Genomic DNA, 27064 nt, shown 5'->3' on the forward strand with positions numbered 1-27064 from the left:
GTACACAATATATATTTTTATTTTATTTATTTATTTTTTCTCTTACCAAATGTGTGGTGCATGGATGATGAGTAGAAAAATTCAACTAGTTTAAAAAGAATAAAATTAAAAATAAATTAAAATAAATATGGTGTGCGGTGTGTAATGTATGAGGATGATGAGTAGCAAAATATTTTTTATAATTTTGTTAATAAACCCTTGTTATGCCCATTTGTAAAGTTTTGTTAGGGGAAAATACAGGCCACCCACATAGAAAATTATCAACAAAACAATCATAACATGGTGTGAAATCACTACTTGTCTCAAAAGTTTAAAGGAATAGATAAATTTTATTATTTATTTTATATTTTAACACTATCCTCACATATGGGCTAGATTCTCTCTTAATGGGTAGCTCAACACGTGAAATGTTTAATTAAATGGAGTAGAATGTAAGAGTCAGTGTTTGAATTCAGAACTTCTGATCTGATACCATGAGTAATCATTACTTGTCTCAAAAACTTAAGTTGATAGGAAGAGACAAATTTTTATTATTTATTTTATATCTTAACTAAAAGTGCAGCTGGCTCTTTACAAACTACTAGGTGCCTCAAAATCATCAAATCCAAGGTCATTTTTGGTTATTGTCGAACGCTTATGAAAGTGTATGCAACTGTATGCAGACAAAACAAACAGTGAACAAATAGATATACCCGGTATACTGGTTGGAGTTAAGGCAACTAACATTCGTGGCCTACCAAGATATGCCATCCACGCCGGCTAACTTGAAAAACCAGATATTTCGTTCTGATTGGCATTGGCAATGTTTGTATTGGCCACAACGAAAAAGACATTATGTTTTAAACCAATAGCCTGCCGATTTTTAAAGGGAAGTTGATATGCGTATCCAGTATATAAGGTTTAGTTGTGATGAGAGCATATAGGTGAAAGCTCATTGTCCCTCTAAAAGTTGGCCACCTCCGCTAGAAAGAGCACCGGAAATGGTGGCCAAAGATAGCATCTTCCGGTATGCAGATGGCGTCGACATGTTGTTGATGTTGTTGGGGACTTTGGGCAGCATTGGAGATGGGTTGCAGACCCCTCTGACGATGTTCATTCTAAGCGATGTGATCAATGACTACGGAGTTAAGGATAACTCTTTGACAAACGATATTGTAGACAAGGTAAGCACGTTGAATTCCCTTGTATAATCTGTTTTTTATATAGTAACAAGAAATGCACCTCCTCGGGGCATCCTTGCTGCCACCATTCCGGGGTGCTTGGGAAGTAACATTTGCATGGGAGATTACACCTTCTAAATCATAGGGCTAAAGTACCAAACACCGGTGTTCTTAATGCACTTGTCCTCCAAAGCAAGTAGCCAAATGAAAAAAAAAATGTTAGAAAGCTGTTTCAGAAAGATGGTCAATTTTTCTTTTGTTTCTTCTGAGAATGAAGTAAATGTAATGTAATTAATGCCCTTGATGGTCCCTTTTGTGTGTTTGAATATATGATCTCTCTTCTTAAGCAATTTGAACGTATGAACTTACTACTATGAACTATCATTTCCCTTTTCCAGCATGCACTTAGGCTGCTCTATGCTGCGATTGGAGTTGGACTTTCCGCTTTTGTGGGTATGTTGAACTTTTGAAAGTTTTCCTAGATTCTTTTCAGGTATAATTTTCGGCTTAAAAGAACTGAAATTCAAACGTATCTTTCTTCACCAATTGCGGTCGGTATTTGTTCTTACAGAGGGGCTATGTTGGGCAAGAACTGCCGAGAGACAGTCCTCTCGGATGAGAATGGAATACCTGAAATCTGTCCTTAGACAAGACGTTGCTTTCTTTGATACTCAAAGTGCTGGTGCTTCAACAACTAGCCAAGTTGTGACGCTACTCTCCTCGGACGCTAATTCAATCCAAGTTGCTTTATGTGAGAAGGTTTAGTTTCTATGATACCTTTCCCTTATTTGACCAATTAAGCACGAACAAATCAGACGAGTTCCCAAAATGATATTCTAATATTTCACTGAACAAAAAGCCCTACGGTTCCCAATTTTCCTGAAAATAGAAAGCTGTGGGAAAAGGTTAGCTCTGAATATCTGCAATGTTGATCGAGTACAAAAATGACAGAATATCATCAGAGAGAAGTTGGAGCCTGGAGAGTTGAGTCACTTGAGAGCATAGGGCCATAGGCTGAGGGATAAATGAAAGAAAATGATTACATCAGTCTTCTTCATCTTGGTGCTGTTTGTTGAAACTGGATTTATTTCTATTTGCAGATACCTGATTGCCTTGCTTACATGTCGACTTTCTTTTTCTGCCACATATTCGCGTTCATACTTTCATGGAGACTTACACTCGCAGCTATACCACTCTCAATCATGTTCATTGCTCCAGGACTTGTGTTCGGAAATATCATGATGGGCCTGGTAATGAAAATGATTGAATCTTATGGAGTAGCTGGAGGGATTGCAGAGCAAGCAATTTCTTCAATAAGAACTGTATATTCTTATGTGGGAGAGTGTCAGACACTGGAAAAATTCGGCCGTGCACTTCAGACATCTTTGGAATTTGGAGTAAAATTAGGATTTGTGAAAGGTGTTCTGTTGGGGAGCATGGGAATTATATACGTAGGTTGGGGTTTTCAGGCTTGGGTGGGTACTTATTTAATTTCTGAAAAAAAAGAACAGGGCGGCCATGTATTCGTAGCTGGGTTTAACGTGCTCATGGGAGGATTGTGAGTTATTTCCTTATAGCTAATCTTATGTTTCTCACTACTTGCTTAGGCTTCAGCTCCATGATTTCAATTTAAAACTAATAACTCTGGTTTGATGATTGCAGGAGTGTTTTGAGTGCACTCCCAAATCTAACTGGGATTACAGAGGCAAAAACTGCTGCCTCCCGGATTTCCGAGATGATTGATCGAGTTCCTGCGATAGACTTGGAAGATAAAAAGGGAAGGGCTTTGTCACATGTGAGAGGAGAAATTGAATTCAAAGACATATATTTTAGTTATCCATCAAGACCTGATACGCCGGTCTTACAAGACTTCAATCTTAAAATCCCAGCTGGTAAAAGAGTAGGTCTTGTTGGGGCAGTGGTTCTGGGAAGTCCACAGTCATTGCACTGCTTGAAAGATTTTACGACCCCAGTGAAGGAGAAATAATCCTGGATGGATACAAAATAAGTAGACTTCAGCTGAAATGGTTGAGATCCCAACTGGGCCTGGTAAATCAGGAACCTGTTCTATTTGCAACATCCATTAAAGAGAATATACTATTTGGGAAAGAAGGAGCTTCTATGGACAGTGTCATAGACGCAGCCAAAACAGCAAATGCGCATGACTTCATCACCAAGTTACCAGACGGATATGAAACTCAAGTAAGACAACTTCAACATTCCTTGCTCAAAATATTTTCTTTGTTTCCACGCTTGATGTATTGTTTTTTAGCTACTTTAAGAAATTCGGATTTCGGATGATCATATTTAGCGTTTATAATGGCTTCTCAAATCTTTCAATGGCAATGAGATGTTTGATTCAACCTACTTAGACATGAATCATGAACTTTGCAAATTGCAAGCGCTTGGCGAATACTTTAATATGTTATGGCTTCCCTAGGTTGGCCAATTTGGATTTCAATTGTCTGGAGGTCAAAAGCAACGAATTGCAATAGCGAGAGCTCTACTCAGGGAACCAAGAATCCTGCTGCTCGATGAAGCCACTAGTGCTCTCGATGCACAGTCTGAAAGGATGGTGCAGGAGGCAATTGATCGGGCATCAAAAGGGAGGACAACAATCATCATTGCTCACCGCCTGTCAACGATCAGGACAGCGAACTTGATTGTGGTTCTTCAAGCTGGCAGAGTAATTGAGTCAGGTTCGCACAATGAACTGATGCAAATGAATGATGGACAGGGTGGTGAATATTTCCAGATGGTCCAGTTGCAGCAGGTGGCAATGCAAAATGAAGCTCCCAACACTCCCAGTTCAGTAGATGGAAGAAGCCATCATAAAATGAGCATCCCTCCCAGCCCAATCAGTGTGAGATCAAGCACTCACAGTAGTCCATTGTTATATCCCTTCAGCCAGGCATTTTCCATGGGCACACCCTATTCCTACTCCATCCAAAATGACCTTGATGATGATTGTGATGAAGAATATTTCAAAAAATCTAGCCATGCTCCTTCTCAGTGGCGTTTACTGAAAATGAACACACCTGAGTGGGGAAAAGCTGTGTTAGGATGCCTGGGAGCCTTAGGTTCCGGAGCAGTACAACCCATAAATGCCTACTGTGTGGGATTACTTATATCAGTCTATTTCCTCTCCGAATCCGAAATGAAGTCCAAGTCCAGAGTCTTGTCACTTGTTTTCTTAGGTATTGGCGTTTTCAACTTTTTCACCAATATCCTCCAACATTACAATTTTGCAATTATGGGAGAAAGGTTGACGAAAAGAGTACGGGAAAATCTACTAGAAAAACTGATGACCTTTGAGATCGGGTGGTTTGATCAAGATGAGAACACAAGTGCAGCCATTTGTGCAAGGTTAGCCACTGAAGCAAACATGGTTCGGTCGCTTGTTGGGGACAGGATGTCATTGCTGGTCCAAACAATTTTTGGGGCTGCCTTTGCTTACATACTAGGTCTTGTGCTCACATGGAAGCTATCCCTTGTAATGATTTCTGTGCAGCCACTAGTCATTGGGAGTTTTTACTCGAGGAGTGTCTTGATGAAGAATATGGCTGAGAAAGCCCGGAAAGCACAGAAGGAAGGAAGCCAACTAGCAAGCGAAGCAGTCATTAACCATAGAACTATAACTGCTTTCTCTTCTCAAAAAAGAATATTGGGGCTCTTTGGATCAACCTTAGAAGGTCCTAGGAAGGCTAGTGTTAAACAGTCCTGGGTTTCGGGTTTTGGCCTGTTTAGCTCCCAATTTTTTAACACAGCTTCAACAGCTTTAGCTTTCTGGTATGGTGGGAGGCTCCTGACTCAACGAGAAATGGAACCTAGGCCTCTTTTTCAAGCATTTTTTATATTGCTATTCACCGCTTATATTATCGCTGAAGCAGGGAGCATGACTAATGATTTATCTAAAGGAAGCAGAGCCATTCAATCAGTTTTGGCTATCCTTGACAGGAGAAGTGAGATTGATCCAGACAGCAAATGGGGTCTAGACATTAAAAGGAGAATACAGGGGCGTATCGAGCTTAAGAATGTTTTCTTTTCATATCCAACAAGACCTGATCAAATGATCTTTAAGGGCCTGTGCCTTAAGATTGATGCAGGGAGAACAGTGGCACTGGTGGGGCAGAGTGGTTCTGGAAAATCTACCATCATCGGGCTTATTGAGAGGTTTTATGATCCTCTAAATGGATCCATCCATATAGATGAACAGGAAATTAAGAGCTATAATTTGAGAATGTTGAGGTCGCATATTGCATTAGTCAGTCAGGAGCCAACTCTTTTTGCTGGAACCATACGCGAAAACATTGTCTATGGAAAAGAGAATGCTACAGAATCTGAGATAAGAAAAGCTGCAGTTCTTGCCAATGCTCATGAATTTATAAGGTATGCCAACTACTGCATATCCTATACAAATTTTTTCCTTCCCGAGGATGTCTATATTGCACACATATCACCCTAAACAATGGCAGAAATTTTTGGAGCCTTTCTGCCTTTATATCTTGAAAGAGAATTTGAAAAAGAAACAAAGGACTACCTAATCATATAACCTCATGTAGCCAGGAAAAGGGAAACCAACAACTTCTTTGTTGATAAAATATTCATGTGTTTTTTTTCCTTTCTTTTTGCAGTGGAATGAACGATGGGTATGAAACAAACTGTGGAGAAAGAGGAAGTCAGCTATCAGGAGGTCAGAAGCAAAGGATAGCACTAGCACGTGCAATACTAAAGAACCCTTCAATCCTTCTGTTGGATGAAGCAACCAGTGCACTGGATAGTGTGTCAGAGAACCTAGTTCAAGAGGCGCTTGAGAAGATGATGGATGGAAGGACATGTGTAATTGTTGCTCACCGCCTGTCTACAATACAGAAAGCCAACACCATTGCTGTGATAAAGAATGGAAAGGTTGTGGAACAAGGATCTCACAATGACCTTGTTTCCTTGGGTCCTGGTGGAGCATACTTCTCTCTGATAAAACTAGGCGGCAGCTCCCCTAGCGGGTGAACCAGATCAATTTTGATTTGTGATTAGACATTAAGAGTGTTGTATACCATTACTCTTTCTCAGAAGACAAAGCTAGTCATCTAAGTTTTGTTGTGATTATATGGCGAGGATTCTAGCATTACACTGTTCCAATTCTTATGTTAAATTGATTATATTCAGACTTGACAAATAATCACTGCCATTGCTAAGTTCTAACACCCCGCCATGCATCAAGTCCCTCCCTACTTTATCAGGATTATAGCATGTTGTGCTACATGCAGCAATTATGATGAATAGTATAGAAAAGAGAAAATAAGAAAAATACAAATTTAACGTGGTTCGGCAGTGTGCCTACATCCAGATTTAACACCCAACTTCACTCAGTACACTACGCTCCCCTCACTCCACTCTGCTTCACTTTTGGTATCAGCTTGCTTTCTCTATATACATGTTCCACTTATTATAAGCCACATACTACAACACAGTAGTATTCAATTTTTAATTTCTAGAATGTGAGCAAATATTATCATTGCCCATTTGTTTTTTGTTTTTGTTTTTAATTGACAATGCCAGAAGAGAAAACGAATAAAAAAAAATTGAGGGTGAAAAGGGTCCTTCCAAGTTTCATTTATCGTCATTTCTAAGATTTGCTTCTCAGTTATCAGACTTGATGGGGGCAATCATCGTCTGACTCGAGGTCAACTGCTCCTTTTGCCACATCGATAATCTTTACTAATTTCATTTGAATTCAAAATTTTCTCCAACTCATCTCATCATTATAACTTTATCAAATTTTAATATAAAATATAATAAACAATTCAACTTTTATTATACTATTCACAAACCATCTCAACTCATTTCTAAATCCAAACTACTTCTTAATTAACAAACGGGTGGGTTATTCAAAATTTCCTGTCAAACTGTACACATTTTACCCCAGCATTCGTGATCAGAAAAATTCTTCTCGTCATTATTCATTACTTCACACTCTACATCTTATAAAAACCACTCATACATCCTGCATAACATTACTCATTAATCAGCTCTTATAATTAGGCAACTATTCTAATAAAAACAATATAAAAAAAGTACCAAATATAGTAACGATTTACAAATAAAGGAAAATTCAGCTTATTACAATAATATCCGCTGCCATTGGAAAGATTGCAAACGAGATCAGCCACAAACAAAACAAAATTTACCAAAATGGCAGAAATTCATTTCAGAGAAATCAACAATATCGGTATACAAATTGACCATTCAACATCGAAACATTCCTAAAATTAACCAACCCACCCCCCCCCCCCCCCCCCCCAAAAAAAAAAAAAAAAAACAAAAATCAACCACCAAATACCTTGAAATAATCTGAAATATCAGAAAATTGAGCAAAGTCAGGTCAGAAGGACCAGCAAACTAACCAAAACTCCCACCTGCGCACAATAGCTTCCACGCTCCGGTGCGCCGGACCTGAGCTTTATACCTTTCTTGTTGACTTTAGCGCCCTTGTCATCGACTAAAACACTTCCCCCTCTTGTTAGTCTGTGCTTCTTGGTCTTCCACCACAGGATCTTGAACCTCACCGCCGTTGCCAAATCCACCCGGAATTCAGCCGTCCCATTAGGGGCAACTGCCAGGAAAACAAGTGTCATGTTGACCTCCGTTTCCCCACTCTTCTCGGCCTTCTTGTGGTGCCCCTGGTGGAACCCAGGAATGGTATAATTCCCAATGAGGTGCGACTGCGACTTGTTGGGACTGTCGTAAAAAGTGAGGCTCACGTTGTCGTAATAAACCCCCTTGTCCTTGTTGGTGTTGTCCAGCCGGACCATAAAGATTAGAGTGTTGTTTCTTGGAGTATTCAAGGTTTTGTTGAGGGCTGGGAGATAAAAGTTTTGGACGGAGCAATTGGGGTCGTTGGTTCGTAGACTTAGCCACATGAAGAGGGATGTGAGGCCCAGAGTGAATATGAAGCTGCAACAGCACCGGCAACACCCACCCGCGGGCTCCGTCATGTTCTTCGCCGGCGACGAAAGTGATCTTCTTTTCGCTCGTTTTCCAGTGATGAAACCTTGTACAGTACAGGGTTTGGCTCTCTGAAAGTAAAGATGAAGGAGATCAAGTCGTTGCCTCGTTGTTGCAGGAGATTCAGAGCGTTTGAGAATATGATTGTACCCTCCTAGTGTTTCCCTTCTTTTATAAAGTCGTGGGCTGTCCGAGAAATTACGTATGGTCTGTCCGAGAAATTACGCATATTTGGATATAGAAATATGAATAATGATAAATACGTAATATTTTACATAATAATATTTTAAAATAAAAATATTTTTACAAAATGATGTCAGTTTTATAAAATATTTTATAAAAATACCTCTCATTTTAAAATATTGTTATGTAAAATATTGTGTAAACTGTCGTATATTTATCATTTTTCTTAAAATATATATCAATTCATTTTATCATTATAATTTTATTAAATTTTTATATAAAATATAATAAATAATTTAATTTTTTTCAAATCTTATAATAATAATAAAAAATAATATTTTAATAATACTTTTACCACTCATCTCATCTCATCTCATCTCATCTCATCTCATCTCACTACTTTTACCACTTTATTTATCCAAGTTTTTCTGTTCATTTTCAACTTTTCGGATTTGATATCGTTACACATAAAGCGTTTTGGGTGATGTCTTGGGGCAATGGGATGTAGGGTTGATGTGAACAATGGACTTGATTTGACGCTAGATTTCCTTCTCTCCTCTCTTGGTGACGCTAGATTTAGATAGGATGAACAGGTACAATGGTGGCTTGTGATTTTATCATTGCTCTTTGACGGAGAATATAAGCTGCTTTTTTTTTTTTTTTTTTGAGAAGGAATACGAGCTTCCTTGGAGTTGGCCAACGGAAAAGGAGAATGAAGTTACTAGGATGGTCATAAATGGTGGACTTGGAGTTGGGACATTGGGGTCGGTCGATTGCAATTAATTTTATCAACTAGAAAGGGGTATGAAATTAGTAATTACTTGGATATAATCACAATTGTTTCCCTTTTCTTAGAAAATAAAACGTTTTCACTTTTAAATAATAGCCATCTTTAAGATTTAATCGTCACATTAAATATTTATTTAATTTCATTTTAATTGTCAGATTGGATAAACATGTCAATTCATGTTGGTTGTTCTTTATCAAAATAATAATAATAAATACTAAATATATATATATCTCCTGCACTTATTTAAAAAATTAATTTATTATTAAAAAAATAATTTTTTTTATATGAGTCTTAAAATTTATTGATTTTCTTAAGAAAGTATGTATGACTTACCTAACTTAAAACTACAAATATTATTTTTTTTCAAAAATAGTTTAGGCAATGTTAGATATAAATAACAAAAGAATTAGTCTACAAACAATTTCTAAATGAGAATTGTTCATACAAATTCATATATTTATGTTTAAAATAAATAAAATTACAATAATATTATTTCTAAAATGAATATTTTTTTCTTTTACCCTCATTTATCAATGTGACTCGCAATCTCACTGCAAATAGAATTTCTCATAAAAAAATATAAGATGAATAAAGATATACACAGAATACATTGTACAATAATATTATGAAATAAAGATATTTTTAAAAAATGATATTATTTTTAAAAAATATTTTATAAAACTATTCCTCGTTTAAAATATAGTTATAGAAAATATTGTGAAAAACTTTACTTGTAAATCATTTTACATATAAGATATCCATTCACAAAAAGTGAATCGGAAAAATGGTACGCGGACCACGCGGCAGTTGCATTTGCGAAACGGACATAGAAAACAGGACAGCTTGATACGCGGTCGTGGCATTTCTGGGTAACTTCTTATATAATAGTTGTATATTTTATATTAGCTTAAAAAAATAATATTAGTTTATCCAAAATCATTAATAAAATGAGAAAATAGTTATAATTATGAATGTTCAAATATTACAGGATTTATATAAAAAAATAATAAATTTTATTATATTTTAAAATAATTTTACGATATTTACGTATTTTATAATTATATATAACATTATTTTAAAAATATATATCTTTTAAAAAACAGAGTCAGCTCTGGGTCAACGTGAACGCGGATGTGAATCCGTGATTGGAGAAGAAGACACAGCCTCAACTGACAACAGTTATGAATCGTGTGTAGATTCTCATGTCACTCGTCAGTAGTTTACCTGAAGGCTGAAGCTAATGTGCGGGCTTGGTATGAATGCGTGCGTACGCTCAATACATCCGAAATGGGCTTTTGCCTACTGAAGTCTGAAGACAGTAGCTTGTTGGGCTCGCCCATTTCATGGGCCACTTTGGAAGAAATAGAAAGGACGAAAAGGTCTTCATACGTCATACTTCGAAACCCATTTTGCCGTTAACAGTGTTGATAAAAGCAGCAAAGAATGAAAGAATTAAATGGATCCAAGAGTTACATAAATGAAACAAACTTTAAAAACAAAAGAGGATATATCATATTTATATGGGATGCTGTCTTTGATAATTGATCTCTAGGAGGTGCGGCATTCAGGAGGTATGCCCTGGGGAAACCTCTTTAAATCGGTACAGTAATTATATATCATGTAGTTCTTCTGCACCCATTTCAACCTCTCTTGATTTGTAGTGTTCAGCTCTTGTGAAAGCCAGGAAGAAGTTTTGGTGGAGGAGGATTTGCTTGAACCGCAAGAAGATGCCCCAGAAGACCATATGCAAGCATCAGCTTTGAATTCAAAATCTACCTCAACTCATCTTATCATTATAATTTTATCAAATTTTAACATAAAATATAATAAATAATTTAACTTTTATTCTACTATTCACAAACCATCTCAACTCATATCTAAATCCAAACCACTCCTTAATTAACAAACGGGTGGGTTCTTCAAAATTTCCTGTCAAACTGTGCACATTTTACCCCAGCATTCGTGATCAGAAAATTTCTTCTCGTCATTATTCATTACTTCACACTCTACATCTTATAAAAAACACTCATACATCCTGCATAACATTACTCATTAATCAGCTCTTATAATTAGGCAACTATTCTAACAAAAACAATATAAAAAAAAAGTGCCAAATATAGTAACGATTTACAAATAACGGAAAATTCAGCTTAATACAATAATATCCGCTGCCATTGGAAAGATTGCAAACGAGATCAGCCACAAACAAAACAAAATTTACCAAAATGGCAGAAATTCATTTCAGAGAAATCAACAATATCGGTATACAAATTGACCATTCAACATCGAGACATTCCTAAAATTAACCAACCCCCCACCCCCCCAAAAAACTAAACAAAAATCAACCACCAAATACCTTGAAATAATCTGAAATATCAGAAACTTGAGCAAAGTCAGGTCAGAAGGACCAGCAAACTAACCAAAACTCCCACCTGCGCACAATAGCTTCCACGCTCCGGTGCGCCGGACCTGAGCTTTATACCTTTCTTGTTGACTTTAGCGCCCTTGTCATCGACTAAAACACTTCCCCCTCTTGTTAGTCTGTGCTTCTTGGTCTTCCACCACAGGATCTTGAACCTCACCGCCGTTGCCAAATCCACCCGGAATTCAGCCGTCCCATTAGGGGCAACTGCCAGGAAAACAAGTGTCATGTTGACCTCCGTTTCCCCACTCTTCTTGGCCTTCTTGTGGTGCCCCTGGTAGAACCCAGGAATTGTATAATTCCCAATGAGGTGCGACTGCGACTTGTTGGGACTGTCGTAAAAAGTGAGGCTCACGTTGTCGTAATAAACCCCCTTGTCCTTGTTGGTGTTGTCCAGCCGGACCATAAAGATTAGAGTGTTGTTTCTTGGAGTATTCAAGGTTTTGTCGAGGGCTGGGAGATAAAAGTTTTGGACGGAGCAATTGGGGTCGCTGGTTCGTACACTTAGCCACACGAAGAGGGATGTGAGGCCCAGGGTGAATATGAAGCTGCAACAGCACCGGCAACACCCACCCGCGGGCTCCGTCATGTTCTTCGCCGGCGACGAAAGTGATCTTCTTTTCGCTTGTTTTCCAGTGATGAAACCTTGTACAGTACAGGGTTTGGCTCTCTGAAAGTAAAGATGAAGGAGATCAAGTCGTTGCCTCGTTGTTGCAGGAGATTCAGAGCGTTTGAGAATATGATTGTACCCTCCTAGTGTTTCCCTTCTTTTATAAAGTCGTGGGCTGTCCGAGAAATTACGTATGGTCTGTCCGAGAAATTACGCATATTTGGATATAGAAATATGAATAATCATAAATAAATAACACTTTACGTAATAATATTTTAAAATAAAAATATTTTTATAAAATGATATTAGTTTTATAAAATATACCTCTCATTTTAAAATATTATTATGTAAAATATTACGTAAAATATTGTGTAAACTGTCGTGTATTTATCATTTTTCTTAAAATATATATCAATTCATTTTATCATTAAAATTTTATATAAAATATAATAAAAAATTTAATTTTTTCAAATCTTATAATAATAATAAAAAATAATATTTTAATAATACTTTATTTAACTTATTTGAAATCATCTACTCTCGTCTCTTCTCACTACTTATACCACTTTATTTATCCAAGTTTTTCTGTTCATTTTCAACTTTTCTTTTTTTTGGGGGGGGGGGCGGGGGGGTGAGGATTTGATATCGTTACACATAAGGCGTTTTGGGTGATGTCTTGGGGCAATGGAATGTAGGGTTGATGTGAACAATGGACTTGATTTGACGCTAGATTTCCTTCTCTCCTCCTTTCTTGGTGACGCTAGATTTAGATAGGATGAACAGGTACAATGGTGGCTTGGGATTTTATCATTGCTCTTTGACGGAGAATATGAGCTGCTTTTTTTTTTTTTTTTGAGAAGGAATACGAGCTTCCTTGGAGCAGCCCAACGGAAAAGGAGAATGAAGTTACTAGGATGGTCATTAATGGTGGACTTGGAGTTGGGACATTGGGGTCGGTCGATTGCAATTAATTTTATCAACTAGAAAGGGGTATGAAATTAGTAATTACTTGGATATAATCACAATTGTTTCCCTTTTCTTAGAAAATAAAACGTTTTCACTTTTAAATAATAGCCATCTTTAAGATTTAATCGTCACATTAAATATTTATTTAATTTCATTTTAATTGTCAGATTGGATAAACATGTCAATTCATGTTGATTGTTCTTTATCAAAATAATAATAAAAAATACTAAATATATATATCTCCTGCACTTATTTAAAAAAATAATTTATTATTAAAAAATAATTTTTTTATATAAGTCTTAAAATTTATTGATTTTCTTAAGAGAGTATGCATGACTTACATAACTTAAAACTACAAATATTATTTTTTTTCAAAAATAGTTTAGGCAATGTTAGATATAAATAACAAAAGAGTTTAGTCTACAAACAATTTTTAAATGAAAATTACTCATACAAACTCATACAGTTATGTTTAAAAAAAAATAAAATTACAATAATATTATTTTTAAAATAAATATTTTTTTCTTTTACCCTCATTCATCAGTGGGACTCGCAGTCCCACTGCAAATAAAATTTTTCATAATAAAATATAAGATGAGTAATGATATACACACAATACATTGCATAATAATATTATAAAATAAAGATATTTTTATAAAATAATATTATTTTTATAAGATATTTTATAAAACTATTCCTCGTTTAAAATATAGTTATAGAAAATATTGTGAAAAACTTTACTTGTAAATCATTTTACATATAAGATATCCATTCACAAAAAGTGAATCGGAAAAATGGTACGCGGACCACGCGGCAGTTGCATTTGCGAAACGGACATAGAAAACAGGACAGCTTGGTCAGTACGCGGTCGTGGCATTTCTGGGTAACTTCTTACAGGACTTATATAAAAAAATAATAAATTTTATTATATTTTAAAATAATTTTATGATATTTCCGCATTCTATAATTACATGTAATATTATTTTAAAAAATATATATATTTTAAAAAACAGAGTCAGCTCTGGGTCAACGTGAACGCGGATGTGAATCTGTGATTGGAGAAGAAGACACAGCCTCAACTGACAACAGTTATGAATCGTGTGTAGATTCTCATGTCGCTCGTCAGTAGTTTACCTGAAGGCTGAAGCTAATGTTCGGGCTTGGTATGAATGCGTGCGTACTCTCAATACATCCGAAATGGGCTTTTGCCTACTGAAGTCTGAAGACAGTAGCTTGTTGGGCTCGCCCATTTCATGGGCCACTTTGGAAGAAATAGAAAGGACGAAAAGGTCTTCATACGTCATACTTCGAAACCCATTTTGCCGTTAACAGTGTTGATAAAAGCAGCAAAGAATGAAAGAATTAAATGGATCCAAGAGTTACATAAATGAAACAAACTTTTAAAACAAAAGAATATGGATATATCATATTTATATGGGATGCTGTCTTTGATAATTGATCTCTAGGAGGTGCGGCATTCAGGAGGTATGCCCTGGGGAAACCTCTTTAAATCGGTACAGTAATTATATATCATGTAGTTCTTCTGCACCCATTTCAACCTCTCTTGATTTGCAGTGTTCAGCTCTTGTGAAAGCCAGGAAGAAGTTTTGGTGGAGGAGGATTTGCTTGAACCGCAAGAAGATGCCCCAGAAGACCATATGCAAGCATCAGCTTTGAATTTTCTGTAGGAAGCAGTAAAGGGAGCTTGGCTCCAGTCTGTCTTGACAAGTCCACCTCTTGTAGCCCAGTCATCAGCATTCCAGAGACTAGAGTATATCCTCATTGGCTGGCTTTTTGGAAATGGAACACCAATCGATTCTGAGTTCTTGAACTCTCTAATGGGAGTTCCATCTACAGAGAATCTGAAGTACCAGGGGAAAAACGTACGTAAGTCAATTAATATTGGAAGAAGATGCTTAATTGGAGATCAGATGGCCAGCCAAGAACGAGAACTTACATAATGCGCTGGGAATTCCAGAGGATGGAATAGGTGTGAAAATCTGCAGTTGGGTCAAACCAGAGATAGAACTGTTGCTCTCTGTTGCCTTTGCCTTGGCTAAAGACATTAGTATGAAGGATGTAAGGATCGCCACTGAGGTTCCCCAAGAACTCAAAGTCTATCTCATCCCACGTTGATCCTTTGGAAGACAACTGTACGTGAACACAGACATTTAGCAATATGAACATAAATTAAACTCGGAATGATTGTTACGGACAAAAGGAGAACTAATTACGTACATAGTAGGCTGTTACGGTGCCAGCAGAGTTTCCGGGGACGAGCTTGAGCTGCATGTCTATCTTTCCGAAGAGATATTCATTCTTGGACTGGAATCCTGAGCCAGAGGCTTTATCAAGGGACAGAGTAAGAAGCTCCCCGCTGTTGAGTATCTTAGCACGGCCATCTCCCCAAGTGAGGTCAAATTCACGGTTGAAATTACCAGCCGTGAGAGCCATCAAAGAGCTGATCAAAAGAACAAGCGCCAGAAGCATTAGTAGAGAACATGATGAAGAAGCGGAAGAACTCATGGATGCCATGGTATTGGGTGGTAACAAGTTGGGGTTTTTAGTATTGGAGTGAGCTTTTGAGGTCGACATGGATGTGCTTGGGAACTTGGTTTGGTATTTATACAAAAAAGAACAGGTGATGTAGGAGCCATAAATCAAAAGCGGAGGAAGTGCATGGGAAGGTCGAGTCAGCTAAGCTGTCAACAGTTGTTGGATTTTGGGGGAAAAAAAGTTAACAAAAATTAGCCGTCAGGATGGCACAAACCAAATCAAACCAATCAACACACGCCCATATTTACTCTCTCTCCCACTACGCGGCTTACTTTGGAGAAGAACCAAAAAAAGCAAAAAATAACGATGCAGATGCTGCTGAGTCCCGTCACCAACCCAGCACCAGCCACCTGCTATTTCTTTTATTGGACTCCAGCTAGAGCTAGCTCAACCTTAATTTTTTGGTAAAAGTACCTGTACCAATTAATGCTTTCCCTATACCCAACTTCCACACCGCTTGGGACTTCAAATAAAAAATCTCAGAAAAGGTTGAAATTACACACTTTTAACGGTGCGGTCATTGGTGTAATCTTTTGTCATCACATTTCAAGAAAAATAGATTTTTATAATCATTTAATTACGGTAAAATATTTATTTATGATCAAAATAGATTTATTTTAATTATAAATAATTATTTCACTGAAATTAATTAGTCACAAATAAATAATTTTTTTATAGTATTACTGATAAAACGGCATCCTCGCGCACCGCCATTCAGCGCCACAATGGTCGTCTGTTCTTTATTATTTTTTTTGACGCGCCACTGCTCTCCTTCACGTAAGCACTCACTCTCTGGTGCTCTCTTTACACAGTCCCTTCGCGTGTCCTCGTAGTTTTTTGGTTTTTGTAGAGTTTATTTTTATTGGCTGTATTTCTTTGATAACAAGTTCTTCCATTGGAAAGTCCGGTAACCACGGTATTCTCTGCCATAAAACAATGGACCGGCATGCTACGAGGGGTCTATCCATCCGTTACCTTCCTTGGGACGTTACTCGGATAATCCATTAATTTATTTACAATTGTATTAGTATAGTTCGCAAGTGGGGTCGTTTTAATAAATAATGAAATTTACTATTAAAAAATTAATTTTTTTATATGAATCTAGTAATTATTAATTTTTTTCAAATGATTGCATAGCACTTCCACACTCATAATTACAACTATTATTTCTTCTCAATCTTTATGGTCTCTCCCTTATCCCTACATATTAGTAAATTACTGAAGGAAAATATTATAGGTCTCGGTAAAGGTTCTCATGAGTCTCGACAAATTTTGTTTTTACATAATGACTAAGGAAGTTCTTCAATGATTTTGTGATTTTTTTTTTTTTAAATGTTGATGGGGATTTTTTTTTTTTTTACTTCGTATTCTTATTTAAATAAGCCCGTAAATATATTCTTCTATTAAAATTATTTGATAATTTGTTCAGAATCAATTCAATTAAACTCGATACCAGATTTGTTTAATAAATGATAGTTTTGTTAACACTAATTATAATGAGTGAATAGATTGTCGATCATTTTAATCAAATCAAGCAAAATCTTAAATGAGTTTTATCAAAGTCAAAAGGGACAAAACTTTAGCCTTTTGGTGGGTTTTGGACATAGTGCTCGATCCTATAAGTTAAAATTAATCACTTGAAAATCTCCATCCAAACAACACATAAGTTCCCCTATGGGGAGTGGCCAACTTAGCAATATGTTCAAAGTACACATGTTTACGATGATTTGTATTGTGGATATATAAGCTGTTGTATTAATATGCACATCTCTTTTAATCTGAAAAGTTAGATGGGTAATGCTACTATGCTGCCTAGGTTTCATCGATCATTGGGTGTGTCCCTAATGTAAATTGTTTTTTTTTTTTCTTTCCAATAATTTTTAAACATCTTTAAACATTTTAACAAAAATAAAAAGAAAACATCAATACATTAATAGTGACTTCTTTAATTATCATTTAAGAAAAAAAAATTTTAAAAAATAAATAAAATACATAAGCAGTCAAATTAAAGTGACAAACTCAGGCGATATAGTATCATTTTTCAAAGTCAAAAGAGATGTTATTATGCTCTCATCTTATTCCTTTAACGTAAATGTAGATGTGATTTCCTCCATCGGCATCAACTCTTATTTAGTAAAATAATAAATTCAAATGATAGTCAATAATAAAGATAAATGAGATAAATGAGAAATATATAATTCTTTTATAACACTATTTAATGAAATATATTTATAAAAAACTTAATTCAAATAAGGTATACAAATTAATTTTATCGCTATCTCAGATCTCTGCTCAAATAGAAAAATTCTATAACGACTAGGAAGCTTGAATTATACAGCTAGCTAGAGTTGGCCCGAATGTCATCGATGTAGCTCATAGTGGACTTAGCTGTATGCTGTGCTTTCCAAACTTCAGCTCAAGGGGCAGCCTCCTGAGCGGCACCCAGCCCTTGGGCCAGCCCTTCAAAACTAACCATTAAAAGATGGAAAGATTTATCGAACAATTTAATTTTTTTAAATTTAAAAAAATATATATTTTAATAATATTTTATTTTTATAATATGTTTATTCAATTTTTTTCTTTCTAATTTTCCAAAAGAGTAATGATATATATATGTATAACCATTTTTACAATTTTTTATACAATCATTGTTAAAATAAGGATATTTATGTAAAGTGATGTTATTTTTATAAGTTATTTTATTAAATTACAAACCATTTAAAATATATTTGTATAAATGATTGTAAAAAACGTTGTATATCTATCAGTTTCTTTCTTAAAATCTCATAAAACATCTTAATTCAAACAATTTTATTACTATTTATAAATAGTTTTATTATTATTATTTATAAATTATTTCATTTTATTTCAACGTCTAAACGAGACCTCATCAATAGTACAGAGAAAACAATAACATTTCATAAAATAAAAACAAAAACAATCGTCCTTGCAAGCCACACTTTTGATACGGTAGAATTTATAAGCCTCCAAGACAATCCAGTACGTACCGTGCCATATCAGACCTAATAGAAAGAGAATATTTGAGGAACAACTTCCTTGCTTTTCATTAACAATGTGTGAGGTATTTATACACGTAAAAAAAGTATCAAAACTGCTACATAATAGTAGGGAAACACTTGTCTACAATTCTTACAATTCTTCTAGAACTTTACTATTTTCTAATTTTATTGTATCTAGCTTAAACCGTCCCCTTGAGTCTAATGGGTATCTAACACATTGAGACTCGACCTAAAATGAAAGAACTTGTTTAAAACTTAAGATTTAGTAAATACATCAGCAATCTGATCCTTGGAACTGATAAATTTGACAATAAAGCTTTTAGCAGCAACACTGTCTCGAATAAAGTGAAAATCAACCTCCATATGTTTAGTTCTGGAATGATACATAAGGTTTCCAACCAGATATGTGGCTCTAATATTATCACACCATAAAATTGGAGCTATAGACAAGTGAATACCGAGTTCTGAAAGTAATGTTTGAACCCAAATAACTTCGACAACAGAGGTAGCAAGAGCTTTGTATTCAACCTCTGTGCTGGAATGAGCTACAGTCTTCTACTTTTTGGAACTCTAGGAAACAAGATTTTTACCGAGAAAAATACTATACCTTACTGTGGAACGCCTATCATCTGGGCATCCAGGCCAATCGACATCCGAATATGCTTGTAATTGAATAGAAGACTTTGAGGAGGAAAACAGACCAACATTGATAGTATTTTTGAGGTACCGAAGAATTCTCTTAACAACTCTCTAGTGAGACTTTTTTGGTTTGTACATAAACTGGCACACCTTATTTACGACAAAAGAAATATCAGGCCGTATAAGAGATAGGTATTGTAACCCTCCCACAATGATACGATAGTGATGAATGTCATGAAAATCAGGGGAATAAAAAAGAGACAGTTTCATAGAGGCTGTCATAGGTGAGGTGATTGGCTTAGAGTTAAGCATGTTACTTCTAAGCAAGAGGTCCTTAATATACTTTCGTTGAGAAAGTAACAATCCAGATGGAAAATAATCAACTTCAAGGCCCAATAAGTTAGATAATTTGCCACAATTCTTAATCGGGAAAGCAAATCCCAAATCAACAACAAGTTTATCAATAGCAGAGGACACAGAGGATGTAATCACAATATCATCTACGTAGACAAGCAGATAGATGTGAACATCACCTTGGTGAAGAATGAAGAGTGACGGGTTAGCTCTGGAAGCAGTGAACCCATAGCCAATGAGCCACGAACTAAGTTGGGTGAACTATGCCCTTGGTGCTTGCTTGAGTCCGTAAATTGCTTTGTGCAATTTACAAACATATGAGGGATGAACAGGATCAACGAAGCCCTGGGGCTGCTACATATAAATAGTATCAGTGAGGGAGCTGTGTAGAAAAGCATTTTGGATGCCTACCTGCCTCATATTCCAATCATGAGAAACGACAAGAGCAATTATCAAGCGAATAGTGGGCATCTTGACTACTGGACTGAAGGTATCTTCATAATCGACCCCTGGTTGTTGATGGTAGCCCTTAGCTACCAGGCGAGCCTTTCGTCTTTCAATGGATCCATCAGCTCTTAGCTTGGTCTTGTAGACCCAACGACAACCAAGAAGATTTGCCGAGGGATCAGGGGAACAAGACTCCAGGTAGAGTTATTCTTCAAGGCATCAAACTCTTGAGATATGGCCAGCCTCCAATCGGGCCATTTTGAGGCAACTGCAAAACTCGAAGGAGAGTTAGGAACAATAATATTAGCAGTGAAATAGCTTCGCGAAAGATAAGGGACAGTTCCGTCCCTTGGAATATGGAGTCGGGATGAATTGGACTGAGAGCGAGTTATGGTGGGAGAACAAGGAGGAATTAATGTAGGACGAGGAGGAATAGAGGTACGTGAAGAGCTGGAATTAGGATTAGGCGAAGAATAATATGTAGAAGTGGAAGAGGAATTAGGAGAATGTCGAGGATAAGAATTAGGGTTAGACGTATGAGAGTTTGAAGAGTTTGTGGATGAGGAGGAAAGGCCTGGACCTAGGATGACGGGAGGAAAAAGAGGGAGATGGGCCACAGGAGCGGAAGACATGGATGGGTTGGCAGGTGGAGTGAGCTTGGGTTGTTGTGCGTGAAACGAGAAGGAGTCTTCAGCAAAAAGAACATTCCAAGAGACATACAAGCGTTGGGTTTTAAGGTCCAGACACTTATACCCTTGTGGGTTGGGCTATAGCCCAAAAACAGACATGAGACAGATCTGTATGCCATTTTGTGAGTGTTGTATGGCCTTAAATCGGGCCAACACTCACAACCAAAAACTTTTAAGGAAGAGTAGTTTGGGCTTCGTTTATGAACTAGAAAGTAAGGTGACTTATGTTGAAGAATTGGGCTTGGCATTAGATTAATTAGATAGACAACAGTTTCAAAGGCTTCGGCCCAGAAGGAAAATGGGAGAGACGCATGGACTAAGAGGGCTAGCCCAGTTTCAACGATACGATGGTGTTTGCGTTCAATGAGTCCATTTTGTTAATATGTATGGGGACACGAAAAACAATGAGTGATCCTAAGTTTTTGGCAAAGTGGAGTGAGAGCCTTGAACTCCCCTCCACCATCGGTTTGTAGCGTAATGAGCTTAAAATTGAATAGATGTTCAATGTATGGTAAGAAGTTGGTGAAAATATTTAGAACATCTGATTTAAGTTTAATAAGAAACATCTAGGTAAAACGCATATAAGCATCAACAAGAGACAGATAGTGTTTAAAACCATTGCAAGAAATATAAGGAGATGGACCCCACAATTCTGCTACAAGTAATTGAAGAGGCTTTGTGTATTGGGCTTGATTGGGCTGAAAAGGAAGTTGATGAAGCTTGGCGAGCAGACAAGTAGGGCACGTAAATGTATGCTCACTAGGAAGAAATTTCAAACAGTTGGAGTGCAGGACTAGGGACATGATTTTGAGTGATGGATGACAGAGCCGGTGATGCTAGTTAGCTAGGGAGGTTCGTTCCCTAAGTTGAGTAGAGGGATGATGGATCGAGGAAAACGAAGACAGTGCTGGAGGAAAGACATAAAGGCCGTTATGGCTAGGACCGGTGATGAGGATCTTCTGAGTGGACTTGTCCTTCGTGAAGAAGAAGGTGTCATGAAATTCAAAGAAACATTGATTGTTAGCACAAAATTTACACACAAAGATAAGATTTTTGGTTATGGAGGAAACATGAAGTAAATTTTGAAGACGAAAAAAGGAAGAATGAGTTGAGAAGGAGGAGTCACCGAAGTGTTGAATGGGCAGTGTTGTACCATCACCAACACGAATTTGGTCATTGCCAGTATATTGTTCCGACGATACATTGAGATTGCTCAGGTCGTTTGTGATGTGATGCGTTGCTGCTGAGTTCGGGTACCAAGCTTTGTTAGAGAAGGAATTTGGAGTTGTGAAATTTTTCGAGAACGATGGCGGTGCGTCGAGTTGATAAAAGTGGTCGAAATGAAACCTGCACTGAAGAGCAACATGGCCTTTCTTGTTACAAACTTGAAAGGTGGGCCAAGTATGATTCTGGGAAGGATTGTAGGAACGTCCACCACCACGATTATTTCTAGATCTGCCACCATGACCGTTTCTCCCTCGTCTACCACCATGGTTTGGGCCTCGTCCTCGACCTCCACCATTAGCAGAGGAGAAATTAGCATATGGTTTAGTGTTTAACCAGCTGATCTTGTGATGGACTCTGCTTTCATGGACTAACAGAATTTGATACAACTCATGCAAGGTCAAAGGGTCAGCCCGAGTTGTGATAGAAGTCACAAGTGGATCATAAGAAAAATTTAAGCCAATAAGCAAGTGTATTAGCCAGTGTACGTAACTTCTAGTATAACTTCCTGACTTGTCATTAAGGGCCAGTCATCAAACCTCATGAAATGACTTAAGAGCCACTTCAAGATAAGGTGAAGGGGTGCCCACTATAAGTGCCCCTTACTTACAAAAAAAAAAATAAATGATTACCATTTTATTTTTTTTTTAAATTAGTTGAATGGATCTCACGTTAAATACTAATGTATCAATACATCAACTTGTATGTAGCAGATCTAACTCGATCTACTAAGAATACATATACATTAATCTGATCATATCATGCTGGACTTTCATTGATTGATTGTCCATATATATTAGTTTAAAAAAGTCAGACTCCATAAAGATACATGATTAATCTTAAATATATTTAAGAATTATATTGATCAATTAATTAGGTATATAAACACAAAACATCGTTGAGTTTCCATAAGCATGTGTATATTAATTGTGGCCATTGCAACTAAGGTATTGTGGCCAGGTTTCAAAGCTCGTCTAATGAAATAAATAAATAAATAAAGATTATTAAAAATTGGTCAATCCCATTGTGTTGTATAGTATCTTAGACAGTTGGTATGGTTGAAGGGCTGGGCCGGGCCGCCTTAAACTGCAATTTTAAAAGAGCCAGCACGTTCACAATTCAAACATTAAAGGTAAGCCCATTTTGAATGTATAGGGCTTACACCACTCGAGCGAAGCTCCCTCCATGAGCAGCGACGATTTCTAGCTGTTTTTATGCTAAAATTTTAACTTTTTCAGCTAATTAAAAGCTGCATGGTATTGTACGATGTTTTTATATACTTAAACGACAACTCATAAATCTGAGTAGAGACTAGGCTGTTCTCTCCCTTTTCTCTATGTACGTAATTTAAACATACATATATCATGGCCAAGTTGGCCAGTCCCGTTAAATTAAACAGGAATCTATATATTTGTTTCTTACGGATAGTGAAGGTATTCTTATCCTAATTAACTTTCGCTATTAATTTCTAATGTTTTTAATTTTAAGTAGTTCTATATTGTATTTTTTTTAATTGGTGCTTTTCAATAATATTTTTCATAAGAGCTTAATTTTGAAATTTGTTTAATTTATAACCTCGTTGCTTTCTTTTGATGAGATATTCTATTTTTCTACTATAAATGAGAGTTATAAAAAAAATGGTTATTGCTAAATTCAATATACTTTGATTGATATTACACATTTTTGTTTAAGTGATCATAGAGATACAAAATCTTTTAAAATGCATCAGTGTATAGCCAATTATCTCTCAGAAGTAGGAGTACTACTTGAAAGGAAATTTACAAAGCCAGAGATATTAATGCTGAAATCATGTACATGTGATAAGACCATGCTGCATGACTAGATATATCGATATAAATTGGTAGTTAATTAGCATTGAGACGTGCATGGTGGATTAGGCTGTTGTTATAAAAATAATGATTTGTTTTTATTACGAAAACTTTCAATAATTTTGTGATAAAACCTTTTTGTTTCTTTGTTATAAAACTTTCAGTTTTTTTCTCCCAAACAGCAAATACAATAATCACAAGGATCGCTGTTTGTTACCAACCACAACCAAAGAAATACCAATATTACAAGATTTGACCAAATTACAATTATCGAACAATATGAAGCACGAAACTTATCAAGAATCATAAATAGAAAACAAGAAAGAAAAGGAAATTTAACTTGTAAAAGGAAATAAAATAAATAAGGGAAAGAACACACTGACCCTAGTAGTCTACATCCACGGCAGGAATGGCCTCAGAGAAGCCTCAGAGATCTTTTATTGATGAACAGTGCTTCACAAAGAAGCCTCAATACACTAGAGTTACAAAACCTTCACCGAAATCACAAGAAATCGCACAGATTTCTTCTCTCTAAGAGCAAACCCTAGAAAATCCTAGAATCACCCCCTTTTTTGCTCTCTCTCCCAAAACGGCCGTAATTCCAGAAAATGAAAACACACTGCTAGGGTTACAACGCATAAGGACGTATATATAGATTGCAACAGATGCCACCACATGTAGAGATCCAACGGTTCAACACATAACCCTTCAGATTAAAGCCACGAACTTCTCACGTGCCCCTTTTAACTCAGCCTTATTAGCTTCAACGGTTAAGATTGAGTAAAAAATATCACCCACTTAATCACATAATAAAACACATTAGTAATTAAAAGTAACAAATACAATGTATTGACATACATATTGCATATATATATATGTATATATATATATGTATATATATATATATATAATCAATGCATCGATCAAAGGTACTTGGACCGGTGAAGATCACAATATTAATTTGTTGGCTTGGAGCGAAGATCAGGAGTAGTACTTAGCTAGAGAGATCGAAGACCAAGAATATGGATGCTGACCAAGACAAAAATAACCACAAATGTAGTGAGACTGCATGATATATGTTTTTCTCTCTTATATTTATGTTTACATTTCGTCATCATTATTTTGTTTTCAGTACTCTTTCTTTTCGTCATTACTTCAGGGATATCATGTTATGCCATGGCTTAAAGAAATTCATGATCTAACTCATTTCATAAAATCGGTTCTATAAGATAGGATTACTCATTTCTTATAAATATGCATAAGACTTTATCTACAGACAATCTGAAATTATTTCTCAACACTATCTCTCACATGTAGGCCAGTATTTTTCCTGATCCTTATTACGAGTAAGTATTGTGGGCTTTCATTCGTCCTGTGGTAGGTTCTAATACTATAAAAAAATTTATAGACCTAATTTATTTCATAAAACTAATTCTACAAAAAAGAATTATTTATTTTTTATAAATATATCTAAAATTTTATCTAAATAATATGAGATTATTTCTAAACCCTACGTACTGGCAAATGAAGTATTTGTGATCTACAGATGCACGAGTCGGCAACTTGAGGGGACCACCTTAACCAAACAAATAAACAGTAAAAAGATAACTAGCTAGCTGAGAAGTGGGTCAACTAATACCATTATATTCGTCCACATCATCTCTTATCGTCCAGCAAATTAACAACAAAGCTGGCCGGGGAAGAAGCCACCCCTGCTGTATTTAATGGAACCCACGTGACCTAATGTCCCAAAGGATGAACATGATATGATCTGTACCTACGTCACGTGTATGCCCACGCGCAATTCATTTGTCGTATCTTTGCTTGTGTCCCCCATTCATTTAGTGCCACTTTTGCAGCCTGCATGCATGTGTTCATCAACTTATAGCGCTCGATATATATATATATATATATATATATATATATATATATATATAAGTAAATTACATAAATCCTTATATATATATATGTTTTGCAGCACGTTCAATCTACCCATGTTTGCATGCAATCCTAGGTTGCTATAACCGTTGGCAGTGCATTAATTTCAGTTTAAGTGATGAGAAATGATCATCAACATCACTTAAACTAGCTAACAGAGTTTCAAATTAGTTATCTATCTATATGTAGAAAGTAGAAAGTAACTGAGCTCGATCCTCACGGAGAATATCTAACTACCATGAATGCACATGATCTGAAGCCGCATGCTTCCCCGGATTTGCCATCTATCCGATAAAGTAGGCCGGTCCTGCATGGCTGGAAAAATATATGTATTCAGAGGAAAACTGAAATAGCGTTTTCTATAATTTGTCTCTGGCACGACAGCTGTTTTGCTGTTCAGCCAAGTTACCCTTCTTTTTTTGGACAGAATATATAGTGCTTGTACTTGATGGAAAATTACAGCATCTGCTGATCTGAGTACCAGTTAATTTGTCCTTAGTACCTTAATTACGACGTTCTTTGGCATCTACTTATAATAACCATGTATAATGTTTCCAACAATAATTTGTGCCCGTACTGAGTTGGCCATAAGAAGTGGATGAATCGCATATTCACACCTATCCATAAGCTCACGTGGATTTGTTTACTAAAAAATAGACAAGAACAGTATATTCAGGCTAAAAGTCAAGGCTGTGATGGGGTTCCTCATGCAGCCTCCACCTCATCCTTCATATGCAGTTCTTCTTCTTCTTCTTCTTCTTATTATTTTTTTTAGGTTCATATGCAGTTCTTAAAGTCAGGTAGGTATTAGAAAAGTACAAGTGCATGATCTAACTTTGGCATTGACAGAAGGTCAATGTCAGAAGTGGGAGTAATATATCTATCATGTTCAATCAACCATACAAAACTACTCTGCATTTAGTTTAAAAGTTTTGGAATGTGCAATATTGCATACACCTTTTAAAAAAAATAGATAAATTTAAAACTCATATAAAAAAAAAAAAATTTTTAATGGTCGCTCTCACATTTTTTAGAGAGTACGTGGAGACTGCACACTTTAAAACTATATATAGCATTGTTCTTAATTTAATTCGTAGTTCATGATCACAATGATCTCTTGCTAGAAAAAAAACAGAAAAAAAAAATACGAGTAAAAGTATATATTCCTTCAAAATAGGTTTAATTCATCCATTCGTGTATACCTTTATTGATACATTATCTCCTTCATAAAC

At 36.1% G+C, this 27064-nt stretch overlaps 4 protein-coding genes across 5 annotated transcripts; 1 reads left to right on the top strand and 3 right to left on the bottom strand.

Moving 5' to 3' along the window:
• The first annotated feature begins 656 nt into the window (after nucleotides 1–656).
• On the top strand, nucleotides 657–6339 carry LOC121268835 (ABC transporter B family member 15-like). The gene is given in 8 exon segments (XM_041173101.1): nucleotides 657–1163; nucleotides 1559–1613; nucleotides 1732–1919; nucleotides 2261–2718; nucleotides 2823–3070; nucleotides 3073–3362; nucleotides 3601–5549; nucleotides 5795–6339. Coding segments are annotated over 8 exon segments (3744 nt in total). The 5' UTR covers nucleotides 657–980; the 3' UTR covers nucleotides 6168–6339.
• A 942-nt stretch (nucleotides 6340–7281) lies between these two features.
• Nucleotides 7282–8360, bottom strand: LOC121236015 (protein NDR1-like). Its single transcript, XM_041132504.1, has one exon. It carries the CDS (start codon nucleotides 8153–8155, stop codon nucleotides 7538–7540), a length of 618 nt encoding a protein of 205 aa, XP_040988438.1. The 5' UTR covers nucleotides 8156–8360; the 3' UTR covers nucleotides 7282–7537.
• A 2300-nt stretch (nucleotides 8361–10660) lies between these two features.
• Nucleotides 10661–15741, bottom strand: LOC121235705 (xyloglucan endotransglucosylase/hydrolase protein 22-like). 2 transcript variants are annotated; one of them, XM_041132076.1, is made up of 4 exons: nucleotides 15375–15741; nucleotides 15094–15287; nucleotides 14792–14998; nucleotides 10661–10879 (listed from the first exon to the last, which is right to left on the bottom strand). In XM_041132076.1, the coding sequence occupies exons 1-4, from the start codon at nucleotides 15729–15731 to the stop codon at nucleotides 10687–10689; spliced, it is 951 nt and encodes a 316-aa protein (XP_040988010.1). In that variant the 5' UTR covers nucleotides 15732–15741; the 3' UTR covers nucleotides 10661–10686. The 2 variants fall into 2 exon arrangements, with proteins under 2 accessions (XP_040988010.1, XP_040988009.1); XM_041132075.1 differs by lacking the exon at nucleotides 10661–10879 and having other exon boundaries at nucleotides 14475–14998; nucleotides 15375–15740.
• LOC121235706 (protein NDR1-like) lies at nucleotides 11289–12376 on the bottom strand. Its single transcript, XM_041132077.1, has one exon. It carries the CDS (start codon nucleotides 12147–12149, stop codon nucleotides 11532–11534), a length of 618 nt encoding a protein of 205 aa, XP_040988011.1. The 5' UTR covers nucleotides 12150–12376; the 3' UTR covers nucleotides 11289–11531.
• Nucleotides 15742–27064: the final 11323 nt, after the last annotated feature.

This window comes from Juglans microcarpa x Juglans regia, chromosome 6D (assembly GCF_004785595.1).
Source record: "Juglans microcarpa x Juglans regia isolate MS1-56 chromosome 6D, Jm3101_v1.0, whole genome shotgun sequence".
Taxonomy (NCBI): Eukaryota; Viridiplantae; Streptophyta; class Magnoliopsida; order Fagales; family Juglandaceae; genus Juglans; species Juglans microcarpa x Juglans regia.

Excerpts from the sequence above, each read along its gene's own strand:
- LOC121236015 (XM_041132504.1), bottom strand. The coding sequence starts at position 8,155 with ATGACGGAGCCCGCGGGTGGGTGTTGCCGGTGCTGTTGCAGCTTCATA.
- LOC121235706 (XM_041132077.1), bottom strand. The coding sequence starts at position 12,149 with ATGACGGAGCCCGCGGGTGGGTGTTGCCGGTGCTGTTGCAGCTTCATA.
- LOC121235705 (XM_041132076.1), bottom strand. The coding sequence starts at position 15,731 with ATGTCGACCTCAAAAGCTCACTCCAATACTAAAAACCCCAACTTGTTA. Across the intron at positions 14,999-15,093 it reads TGGAATTCCCAGCGCATTAT|ATTCTCTGTAGATGGAACTC; the intron begins GTAAGTTCTCGT and ends CTGGTACTTCAG. Across the intron at positions 10,880-14,791 it reads AAAGCTGATGCTTGCATATG|GTCTTCTGGGGCATCTTCTT; the intron begins GTCTTCTGGGGC and ends TGCTTGCATATG.